Source organism: Sparus aurata, chromosome 5, assembly GCF_900880675.1.
Source record: "Sparus aurata chromosome 5, fSpaAur1.1, whole genome shotgun sequence".
NCBI lineage: Eukaryota > Metazoa > Chordata > Actinopteri > Spariformes > Sparidae > Sparus > Sparus aurata.
In genome coordinates, this window is record NC_044191.1 from 34,251,198 (window position 1) to 34,264,125 (window position 12,928).

Below are 12,928 nucleotides of genomic sequence, written 5' to 3' on the forward strand. Positions count from 1 at the left end.
ACTGAAGCTTTAAATCATGAATAAACAAACATGAACAAAGTCTTTTCTCCTCGTCTTCATTCAGGGTTTCATACAGAGCTGACGGAGAACATGTCAAACTAATATGAGAGTTCATAACTAGAAGAATGTGTTTTACTCATAATATAAAATGATCCTGACTTCATGTTATAAAACAATAAGTGTAACAAAATACAAGATAACACATTCAGATATCAATAATCTGGTTGGACTCTTGCTCCACTAGCTTGTTATTTAAATTTTTATTGGCAGCCAGAGAGTCAAAGATAATAAGACACAATCAAATTAATCGTAGTTACCAATACGTTTTTCAGGTCATATTATGTAAAAGTGATAGAACAACAACAACAATGCGGCAAAACCTAAATAAACATAAAACAAACACATACAAAGGCAATAAGTATGGGTTACATATACAATAAATAAATCCATTTAGTGGGGAAGAAAAAGGAGAAAAAACAGAAACAAAAAAATACAGGGTGGTGATGTACAGAAATTATATTTATCTCAGTAGCTCAGTGGGAGGGGGGGATACAATTTGTAAACTATTACAGGCCAGGGGTCCGTTTCACAAAGCAGGTTTAGTGAAAACTCTGAGTCTGTCAACCCTGAAATGAGGGAAACTCTGAGTTTTCCGTTTCACAAAGGGAGGTAACTCAAACCAGAGAAAGAGGGGTAACTCTAGCCTGTTTCACAGAGAGAGGTAACTTAAGCTCTCGGTCAGTAACCATGGTAACATACTCTATGAACCTAACCTGGTCGGGACCAGGTTTTTCTAAACAAACCTCGAGTTTCTCTCTGTCTCCGCCCTCTTTCAGCCACACATGGTATTTGATTTCCTCATTCATTCAGTCAGCAGGCGAGTTTTGGCGTAGTATAGTTCTCATTGATCATTGCAAAAATCAGTCAGTAGGCCTACATTAGAAGTTATATTAGGTGGCGACTATTTTCACTACCATGGCATGTCCTTTTGATGATGATCCCGTGGATGAAGGTGCAGCATTACTGCGCAGAGAATTAAATATTCGTCGGGAGATGATTATCAGACTGCGCATAAATGTTCTTGCATTTCCAGACAATTATCTTTTTGAGCGGTACCGTTTCACGTCACAGTCATTTACATACACAACCTGATCCGTCCTTACATTTCCAACATTACCAACCGAAGTCATGCTCTCACATCCCAGCAGATATTGTGTGTTGCGCTGCGTTTTTTTGCAAATGGGAGTTTTTTTTTTATACAACGTCGGAGATGCAGAGCACTTGAGCAAGGCAACTGTATGCAGAGCGGTCAGAAAAGTGTGCCTCGCCCTGAAACGGCTACTACCCATCTTTATCATTTTCAGCTCCTCTGCCTCCGTTAGAGGTGGCGGTGCTGGGCCACCACCCGTTGTACGGGCATCTGCTTTCTTTCTGTTGGCTGAGTAGAAGTCTGTGTTAATTTAAATAGGCTTAATTATTTAACAGAACATGATATAGATGAGAAGACGTTCATGTGTGTGAAAACAGCATAATGTTGGGGATAAAACAACTGTACAGACAAACAGCCCCTTAATATTTACTTTACAATGTAAAACATGATCAAAATGAGTTACCCCCATGAGATTATGCCGAGGTCTAATGTTTTTATGTTTCATTTTAAGTTGCTGCCAAGTGCGCTTCTCCCCGTCAGGTTTGCCCCTAAATTAAATAAATTAATAGGCTACCACTCAAGCAGTTTCCCCCTGTAATATTATTGTGATTGCAAAGGACTACATTTAAACTTACGCACTGACCCGAGCACCAATGTTCTCCCACGCCGTCTCCCTCTCTTTTGCTGCTGCAGCGGTGTTACACTTCCTTCTAAAAACGTGCTCAAACTCACCGTATGAGCGCATTAATATTTACATTTCCAGTGGGGTGAAAAACGTAGCCCTCCTCTTCCCCGTTGCCATGGTGACTCGTCGAATCAGGGCTCCATTGATGCTGTCTTTTTATACTTGTGGTGCACGTGCTTAACTCCAGGTTAAACTACTCCGAGTTGATCAAACTAACTCAAATCAGCTGTTCTGGAACCGAAAACTCAGAGTTTCCTATCTCAGAGTAGATCAACTCAGAGTTCAGGGTTAGACTCAGAGTTTGTTGAACCTGCTTTGTGAAACGGACCCCAGGTGTGTTCAGGCTGATTGAACTCAAATCCAACCAGAAGCTTCAGGATCTTTCAGGGTCCTCTGGAAAGAGGGTAACCTGCATATCATGTTAATTATTTCTCTCCATAAGAGAGAATGTTCCTCATTACACCTTTCCAGAAGATAGGAGGCAGCTCCCTCCACAGAAAGTGTCTCTAGGAAAGTTTGCAGCAATCTTCCTTTTTCCGGTGGTCCGCGTCCTTCCAGTTTGCAGCGATGAGTCTTTTGGCCGTCACACATCCGGTTATTATTATAATTTGTTTGTTATATTTGGGCCGTGCTCCCTATTCCATGTAGTTCAGTAGACATAATGTTGGGTCACAAACAACATGGTGACCAATAATTCCACCCAGGGACTGTGTTACACTTTCCCAGAAGGATTTTATTTTTGGAGTCCATACCATGTGGAAAAATGTACCTTTTTCTTGTTGACAGTTCCAACAGCAGTCAGAGACAGAGGAGTTCATACTGTGCAGTCAAACTGGGCTAAAATATGTTCTGTGTATAATATTAAAATGTATCATTTTATTCTTTACTGATTTTGATATTTTATGTCAATCTTTCCAAATTTGACTCCATTTTTCCATTCCTAATGGTCTGCCCAGATCAGTTTCCACATTCTTTGAACCATATTCCAATTATTTCCTGTTGGGCTGTTTAACATTTTATAAAGTTTAGAAGCAATCTTATGTTTCTGTTTGAACATTGATTCAAGTATGATTTCCGGCTCTGACACTGTGGATATTTTAACCACTTCACCGAAATAAGACGTCAGGTGAGATCTTATTTGCATATAAGTTAAGTAATCCTTGTCGTCAATTCTGTATGAGTCTGAAAGTTTGGCAAAATATTTTAATTTTCTGTCCCTGGTGTTTATCAAGTCACCGATAGTTCTTATACCTTTACTTTCCCAAAGTTCATTTTTAAGAGGTTTGCCATTCAAGGTAAGCTTATAGTTGTTCCACAAGGGGACATTTGGAGAGTTGCTAACTTTAAAATGGATCATAACTTGATTTTTTTCCACCATAATGCAAGAAAAAAGAAGGAGCATACCACATCCCTCGTAATGGAAGGTTGTCTTTTTGCATATCTAAGGATTCCTGTTCAATGCTTTCCCAGCTGGTATCTCTAAATTCAGCCCTGTAACTCCACTTCAAGGGATATCTAGTGGTAAATGCTATATATTATTTGTATACATTTGGGAGGCTGAGGCCCCCCATGTCCCCGTCCACGTACATGTTTTTAACACTGACCCGAGGGGTCTCGTTATTCCAGATAACATTTCTGAAAAGAACTTCAGTTTCTTTTAAAAACTTTGTATCTAGGGGAAGTGAGATGGCAGACATAGGAAAACTTATCCTCTGTAGGACATTCATTTTTATAGCATCTATTCGACCCCAGATAGTCAGTGGGAGGCTTTTCCACCTTTCCATATCTACCTTAATATTATTAATAAGGTTTTTCAAATTATTTCGAAGTTACACCAAGATAACGCATTCCCACAGGAGACCATTTGAATGGCAAACCAATAATATGTGATTTAAGGCAGTAAACATTTAAAGGTAGCGCTTCTGATTTATCTCAGTTCACCTTATAACCTGAAATGAGCCAAAATCTTTCACTGTCTCCAGAATATATTGAAGAGAGGTGGGTGAGTCAGATACTGTCAACAATATGTCATCCACAAAAAGACCTAGTTTTATTTCTCTTACGTGGGCTGGAACACCTTTAATATTATGGTTATTTCTGATTGAAATGGCCAGAGTTTCTAATAATAAAATAAAGAGCAGAAGGCTCAGATTACACCCTTGCGAGGTCCCACGGTTAAAGTGAAATTGATTAGAAATTCTACTGTTTGTAATAATTTTGGCTTTTGGTTGTGAATAAATCAAAGAAATATACTTAATGAAATTGGGATCAAATCCAAATTTATACAGTGTTTTGAAGAGATAGGGCCATTCAATGCAGTCGAACGCCTTTTCAGCATCCAACGATAAGCAATTAAGCATACATTCTTCTCTCTGAATTCAGGACAGAGATAGGGCGATATGCTGCACATTGTAAAGGGTTCTTATTTGTTTCGACACGTCTGAAGCTTGAAATGCTGCTTTGGCTCAGGATGAGATTCTTTCTTACTTTTTTTTCCAGTGAAAAACTAAACAAAACACAGACATGTAAATATACACTCAGAACAGGTACATCAGACAGGGTCATCTACAGCAAAACACAATGACAGCTGTGGGAGACTATCACTTGATAGAAAAAGGGTTAATTAATTACTGGTAATTAATTACAGTTTATACGGGACACCACCTTCGTTTGTTAAGCTAGTTTGAATATTCCGAAGGACATTATTCAAATTCAACTGTGCAAGTTTGGCTTAAACAGTTGAAAGCAATTTAATCAGTCTCTTATTCTGAAGCAGTGACTTCTTTCCACGTCTCCATCGATTTTCCACTTCAGATTAAACGTGCACAGACAACGACATAAGGTTAAATATGTTTATTGACTAAATAAATGCAGAGTAAATGATATAAGGTAATAATTCAAACGAGTAATGACAAATAAAAGAAAAGGTGAAGATTGTGGGAGTAAATTATTGAACAACGGACTTCGAAGCGATGGTGGATTTGAGTGTAACACTCCGTTCATTCACAAAATCACGGGAGTAATTCCTGTCCTAACGGTACGATATGAGAAATGTTCTATGAGTTTATAAAGTCAAAGTCAAAGCTTTATAGACACCAACTCTGATCTTTGTGACTCCAGCTGTGTGCAGAGATTTCAGCCTACTTGTTGTTGAGGGGGACGTCTGCGGGTTTTCCTCTGATCCTCTCTCGTCTCAGCTGTGGATGCAACAGCTGTTTGGCTGCAGGCCGATGACGGTGGGGTTCCCGTGACGTCACTCTCCCGCCCAACGGGATTCCGTTTGAGCGCGTGGCGGGCTGTCAGGCTTGGCTGGATGTCGAATTCTCTGGTCCGCTGGATGTGCTGTTCCGGCTTCTTGAACAGTTCGATTTCTGTACCGGACTTTTGATGCGTGATCAGCGTCTTAGTCAGAGTCTCTTTGGAGCGGTGAAGATTTAGCTTTGACTTATTAACGGATTTCTTGTTTAAAATGACTGAAGGATGAAACGTTGGCCGGCGAATCGTCCTTAGTCACTAAATACAAGAATAGACAAAAATGGCTTCTTCTGAATGTGGATACGATACTTTAGTAATATATAAAAAGCAAAGAAAGTAATTTCGCCCTTGCCTACGTTTTCAAAATAGAAGTTTTCTCAAGCGAAAATCATCACTTGGAACAATATGCAACCAGTGTTTCAGATTCTTCAGAGCAGGTCGCAAAACTAATCAAGGCACGAAGTCAAAAGTTGAAAAATAAAAAGTTACGCGGCGTGGCAAAAAGTATAGAAGTAAGAAAAACAAGTGAAAAATACGATCGTAAAACAAGAGCAAGAGAAAAACAAGAGCGTACAAGTAAAAGTAAGAGCGAGAATACAAGAGGCCGAGGGACACCATGTGTCCGTCTTTTAAGGCTCAGTAGTAGGCGGTCCGAGGAGCGGCTTGGCCAGTCGCTTCCTTCGGTGATGTCACAGATCTAATCACGGACTTATCAATTATTGCTGAATTAAACTATCCTTCTGAAAGTTTTAAGATCGCGGTTGACTGTTCACCTAAATCCACCATGGTTTTTACACAAACCTTTCGGTTACATGAATAAAAGTAAATAAAACGAGATTGCTTAATAGAAAAAGGGAATAATCAGTTAGACTATATGAAACACATGGATACATAACCTCCGCCAGCATTGATGGCTCAAACCTGTTTCATACAGTGCTGACTTATACATTCAAAACATATATCGGAGGAAAGAGAAAAGTATAGATAAACAAGATTATGGATTACATTACTTATCCAGGTATTAATTCAGGAATTTATAACTTGGGTTAGGATTACATCAGGAAGATTATAAACATATTAAAACGTAGGTCTGGTCCTCCTGTGGAAAAACATATCATTAAGGCAAAGGTTAGACCACAGCTTGGTATCTTTCTTGGATTAGGAAAGAGATCAGGACTCTCTTCACTTCTGCTGGTATGGAAATGTTTATGGCTTTCTTTTACGATCCTTGATTTGACGGTGACATGGGACCGTCAGATGCTGGTGGTTATCTTTGACGCAGGCTCTTGTCCTTCTAACCAGAAGTTGGGTGAAGGGATAGTTAGTCCACAGATAGGCTTTTGTTGGGAAGTCACAGTTTATAATATAAGAGATGATTTTGTCATGAGGTTGAGAGGGGAGAGTATTAGAAAAGGGGAAGCAGACCCTCGTGATAGAGGACACCAAAGGTTCACGAGGAGGGGGGAGGTCACGCAGACCCACAGCCGGGCCTCCAACAGAAGAACAGCATGGGCCGGGTTCCTACAAAAGCAAGATGTTAAATATACATTCATATGGGATTTATTTGGAATTGATCATTCCAACTTTGGAACAATGCTTGAGCAGAAACTAGTTAGGAATTAATACATACAGAAGGGGTATGATCACTGGCAATTTGTAATTGCAACACTAATGTCAGCTGATGGTACATGATTGGCTGATGTTCCCAATGAACTATGGACAAAACACAAATATGATGCAGGATTGATGAAAACTTCAGCACCATTGGTTGTCACATCTTAGTCAGTCTTAGTGATTACAGACCTTGTAAAGCTCCATACCCACTGAATCCAGAACTTATTGAAGGGATAACTCCATTATTTGGATATTCTGCCGTGTCCAGACTCACCATGTCGTACTCCTATCTTCCCAGTAAAATAGACTCCACAGGAAAATCTACCTACAACTTGCTGATTTGTCCGAGATTTAAAAGCAGTGAATGACGCTGTACATGCCAGAGCACTGGTGGTTCTGTTTCCCCACACAATTCTGTCACAGGTACCTCATGAAAGCAAGTACTTCTCAGTTGTAGATGTAGCAAATGCTTTTTTCAGTATACCCAGTCCCGCCCTGAGTAATTTGGTGCCCCAGGCAATATCTTAGACGGCGCCCTCTTTGCATCGCAGTCAATTTCACAATCAATTTTCATACACTCACACAGAAACTGCATGTATATATTCAAGATTTTATTTGTTTTAAGTCACACCAAATAAAAACTGAGGAAAGAAACAAGTGATAAAAATACAACATAAATAAGACATTGTGCAAACATATTATCTCTCAGCCTCAGAGTGCCGTCTCTCACTTATCTATCGTCAGCCGCTTTGCAAAACGACCTCCATCTCCTTCCATGTAGCCATGTGGGTATTGTGCTCCTGGCTATCCTCATGAACCTTCAGCAAGTGGCTTGCATTGTTCCAGTCCTTCAGTCCTTCTTTATTAAGTCTGTATTCTTTTGGAGAAAACATTTAGCAGCAGAAGCAGTGCAAGCTATCATTTCTGTTTGAGTACATCAGCCAGCTTCTTTTGATTTGTTCAGAATTGACTAAGACTCTGTTACAAAAGTCATGCTGACACTCTCCTATCTTTGTTTTTGGGAAATGTGTAACTGCTTTTTTTTTTTTTTTTTATTTGAACTGGTCCTCTGTGAACTAACTCTCATCTCACTTTGTCAGTTAGAAAAGATGTCCAGTCAGCCTTTAGTCCTGATGCTGTGTCACTCTGCTGTGCTGAGGTAGAGGACAGGAGCACCTGATGCTGTGTCACTCTGCTGTGCTGAGGTAGAGGACAGGAGCACCTGATGCTGTGTCACTCTGCTGTGCTGAGGTAGAGGACAGGAGCACCTGATGCTGTGTCACTCTGCTGTGCTGAGGTAGAGGACAGGAGCACCTGATGCTGTGTCTCTCTGCTGTGCTGAGGTAGAGGACAGGAGCACCTGATGCTGTGTCACTCTGCTGTGCTGAGGTAGAGGACAGGAGCACTTGATGCTGTGTCACTCTGCTGTGCTGAGGTAGAGGACAGGAGCACCTGATGCTGTGTCACTCTGCTGTGCTGAGGTAGAGGACAGGAGCACCTGATGCTGTGTCACTCTGCTGTGCTGAGGTAGAGGACAGGAGCACCTGATGCTGTGTCACTGGGCTGCTGGTGCTGAAATATGTTAAATGCATCTGAAGAGAGAAGAGAAGTATATGTGACCACTGCATGTTACATTTTAATGAAAAAAAAAAAACAGATTGGTGTGTGCCAAACATAAGACTATTACAGACCAATAATGGAAATGTGATGAGATTCATTCAACTTTATTGTCACTGAAAAGCAATACAGTCTAACCAGAATACAAGTGCAGTGTTTATATTTCACCTGTGAATGATATGTGAAAGCTAAGGTGTGGAGTATTAACAGTAATACACTTTAACTGCACTTTAACACTGATGTAACTTTAACAAACATAAACTGTGACACAATAAACCAAAGGTTTACAACTACACTATTACAAAGGGGATGGAAAACTAACAGCATTTAACTGACATACAAGCAGGAAAGACACCTGTAATAACACCTGAACAGGTCTAACGTTAACTTTCCAAACATCCCTGATAAATTTAAGGTGGAGTAACATTAACACACGTCGACTCGGCTAATTATTGATTATTAGACAATGCTGCTATCGTCCGAAGTAAGCTAGCAGGCTAACACTCTGCTCCAACAACGATCATTGAAGTATTAATTTAATTCACTTCATCACATTGACGTTACTGTACCTGTATCTTCTTCACGTTTTCCTTCCTCTTCTTTCCTTCTTTTCCTTCACTGGGTGCTGGATGGTTTCAGTCTTTTGGACCTTGTGGTTCTGCTACAGTATCAGTAAATCTCTCTCTTGGTCTTGGGGTCTCAGTCCGGTCAGATTCAGGCAGCTCGCCTCTCGACCCCCCTCACAGAGGACAGGTACAGTGCAGAGAACCGGGAACCAGAAAAAAGGCCTCTCCGTTAAATAATAGTCCTTGCCATGACGTTATATTGCTGTGGGCTTATATAACATTTCGAAATATTGGAAGCAATGGCACTGTTAATATATATATATACATATATACTGTATATATACTCATATTTAAAATTTTTATCATTATAATTTTTTTCTCCCCCTGTTTTCGGTGCCCCCCGCCAGTGGCGTGCACAGACTTTTTGAAGGGCAGGGGCTGAAAGAAGGGCACTTTAGCTGCGTTTTGGCTCCCACGAGGGCAGTTTATCATGTTTTAACCAGCCAAGGGGGCAGTTTACTGTGTTTTGCCAACCAGGAGGGCACTTTAGCGTGCGTTTTTCAACAATTGGCCCCCTCCCGCACATCACTGCCCCCCGTGGATGACAGCGCCCATAGCATTTCACTATACTGCCTATGCCCAGGGCCGGCTCTGAGCACACGACTGGCTCTACCAATGAGACGGAATTATCTGGCACAGGAGTTGAGTCAGAGCCTTCTTTTATTGTGAGGTTGATTAGGTGGAGATAGAAACCAGGTGTGCCTCACTGCACTTGCGAAAGTAGGTCAACTCCGCCTCCGCCACCCTCCAGCACTGCAGGTGAAACAGTGGAGACAAGCAGAAAAAAACAAAGTGCACAACAAAACATAACCAAAGAATAAATCAAACACAACCCAGGCCATGACACAAAACATTGTTTCCAACTGTTTTCTCACTCTTAATGGTGATTGATTAGATGTATCAGACAGGGTGGAGTGGCAGGGTCACAGCAGCAGGTGGACTTCAATAAGGACACGGTGGTTCATTTAATTTAACATGTGAGCTAGTTGTAATATTAAAAGTAGGCCTAGTGAATACTACTGATCTCCTTGGAGGTTTGAGTCGTGCTGTGTCACTGCTCATAGCATCAATATTTTATTGATCAGGTGACAGAGGAACCCCGGACAGGTTGTAGCTCATATAGGGAAGATTCAGGGCTACAGGTAAATTTGACACGGTGCTATACTAAATGTTTTACTGCATATGTTTGACTGCTTATGTACAGCAGGTAATGCATCGTACAAAGTTAATGTCAGACTGGCATCATGTGTTATTTCATTAGTGTGCTGCATCAGGGAGAGGCCAGGTGGAGTTACAGGTGAGACCTCAACATAGTAAAACAACAAAGTTCAGATTGACAGAGCTGCTCCTCGTCCTGGAGTGACTCACAGCTCCATCAGCCCTCCCTCTTCTTCCTCCTCTCACACAGCAGCTCCACTCTGTCGCTATATTTCCTTGTTCCCTCCCCTTCATATCTACAGTCTGTGGATGGGCGTAACTGAGCTGACAGACCTCATTCGCTGCACAAACACACGTGTTCAGATCAGAGCTCAGACTAGTTTCAGTTATCAGGAAGTGAAGCTCAGACGGTCGTTGACACTGAGAGGTGAAATGGAGCAGAAAGCAGTTCAGCTGGACCGAGAGACTTTCTCTTGTTCCATCTGTTTGGATCTACTGAAGGATCCGGTGGCTACTCCCTGTGGACACAGCTACTGCAAGAACTGTATTAAAGACCACTGGGACACAGAGGATGAGAAGGGGATCCACAGCTGCCCTCAGTGCAGGAAGAGCTTCACACCGAGGCCTGAGCTGCTGAAAAACACCATGTTAGCAGTTTTAGTGGAGGAGCTGAAGAAGACTGGACTCCAAGCTGCTCCTGCTGATCTCTGCTATGCTGGACCTGAAGATGTGGCCTGTGATGTCTGCACTGGGAGGAAACTGAGAGCTGTCAAGTCCTGTTTATCCTGTCCAGCCTCTTACTGTGAGAAACACCTCCAGCATCATTATGAAGCAGCTCCTTTAAAGAAACACAAGCTGGTGGAGCCGTCAGAGAAGCTCCAGGAGAACATCTGCTCTCGTCATGATGAGGTGATGAAGATGTTCTGTCGTACTGATCAGCAGTGTATCTGTTATCTCTGCCCTGTGGAGGAACATAAAGGCCACGACACAGTGTCAGCTGCAGCAGAGAGGACTGAGAGGCAGAGAGAGCTGGAGGGGAGTCGACACAACATCCAGCAGAGAATCCAGGACAGAGAGGAAGATGTGAAGCTGCTTCAACAGGAGGTGGAGGCCATCAATGGCTCTGCTGATAAAGCAGTGGAGCACAGTGAGAAGATCTTCACCCAGCTGATCCGTCTCATGGAGGAAAGACGCTCTGATGTGAAGCAGCAGGTCAGATCCCAGCAGGAAACTGAAGTGAGTCGAGTCAAAGAGCTTCAGGAGAAGCTGGAGCAGGAGATCACTGAGCTGAAGAGGAAAGACGCTGAGCTGAAGAAGCTCTCACACACAGAGGATCACAACCAGTTTCTACACAACTACCCCTCACTGTCAGCACTCAGTGAGTCTACACACTCATCCAGCATCAAGATCCGTCCTCTCAAGTACTTTGAGGATGTGACAGCAGCTGTGTCAGAGCTCAGAGACAAACTACAGGACGTCCTGAGAGAGACATGGACCAACATCTCACTGACAGTGACTCAAGTGGATGTTTTACTGTCAAACCCACAACCAGAGCCCGAGACCAGAGCTGACTTCTTAAGATATTCACGTGGAATCACACTGGATCCAAACACAGCAAACAGACAGCTGTTATTATCTGAGGGGAACAGAAAAGCAACATACACGAGTCAATATCAGTCTTATTCTAGTCACCCAGACAGATTCACTGACTGCTCTCAGGTCCTGAGTAGAGAGAGTCTGACTGGACGTTGTTACTGGGAGGTGGAGTGGAGAGGAGGAGTTGGTGTAGCAGTCGCATACAAGAATATCAGCAGAGCAGGGAGCTCATATGAATATGTATTTGGATTCAATGACAAATCTTGGAGGTTAGATTGTTTCACAAACAGTTATAACTTTTATCACAACAGTGCTGAAACTCCCGTCTCAGGTCCTCAGTCCTCCAGAGTTGGAGTGTACCTGGATCACAGTGCAGGTATTCTGTCCTTCTACAGCGTCTCTGACACCATGACTCTCCTCCACAGAGTCCAGACCACATTCACTCAGCCTCTCTATGCTGGAGTTTGGCTTGATCCTGGATCCTCTGCTGAGTTCAGTAGACTGAAATAGACTGAAGTCATTTCAGGGTCAGTGGGTTAAACTGTGTGTTTCATTCCTTCAGACTTGTTGTGTTTCCATCATTGTTGCTGAGAGCTGATTGTTGTGGCATTTCTTCACTGCACACAGATCAACCTGTCAATCAAACATTGTGGGCGGTACTTTGCCGCCTTCTTGTTGTTGTGTAAATGTTGGACTTTCTTCAGGCGGCGCTCCTTCCTGTGTCTGTTCAGCCACGGAGGCTCTCGCTGCTCCTGATGACTTCACTTCACATGATCATAATCAATAAGGAGATGCTTCATTATTTGCTTGTACATAGCTGAGATTCTGCTCCAACACACTGATTGTGTGGATGAAGTCAATCTGATCATGAAATCACTGAACAAGAGTGGTTTAACAGACTTCACTGATATGTTTAATATACAAGTTATTAAAGGGTGTTTGTCCTTCACTGTTTTATGTAGTCATATTTCTTCCACAAGGAAACTTCTCACTTGTAAATATTCATAAACGTCTGATTTCAGTAGGTTATATACTTTTGATAAGTTCTCAAAAATCTCTGTTCCTTTATCTGTAACTATCTGATTATATCAGTCAAGCCTTTACTTAAACAGTTTTTAAGAGTATTGTCACTCAAAGTTGGTTTAAATTCCCTGTCCATTTATGATGTTAGGAATAATGGATTTATGTAATTTTGCAAGAATTGAAGTGAGTAATTTATGACCTACA

General features: G+C 41.9%; 1 protein-coding gene across 1 annotated transcript; it reads left to right on the forward strand.

Annotated features, from left to right (window-relative positions):
• The first annotated feature begins 10,537 nt into the window (after window positions 1–10,537).
• LOC115581432 (tripartite motif-containing protein 16-like) lies at window positions 10,538–12,650 on the forward strand. Its single transcript, XM_030416491.1, has one exon. The coding sequence runs from the start codon at window positions 10,538–10,540 to the stop codon at window positions 12,209–12,211; it is 1,674 nt and encodes a 557-aa protein (XP_030272351.1). The 3' UTR covers window positions 12,212–12,650.
• Window positions 12,651–12,928: the final 278 nt, after the last annotated feature.

What these genes read in the sequence shown, in the direction of transcription:
- LOC115581432 (XM_030416491.1), top strand. Translation starts at nt 10,538, where the DNA reads ATGGAGCAGAAAGCAGTTCAGCTGGACCGAGAGACTTTCTCTTGTTCC.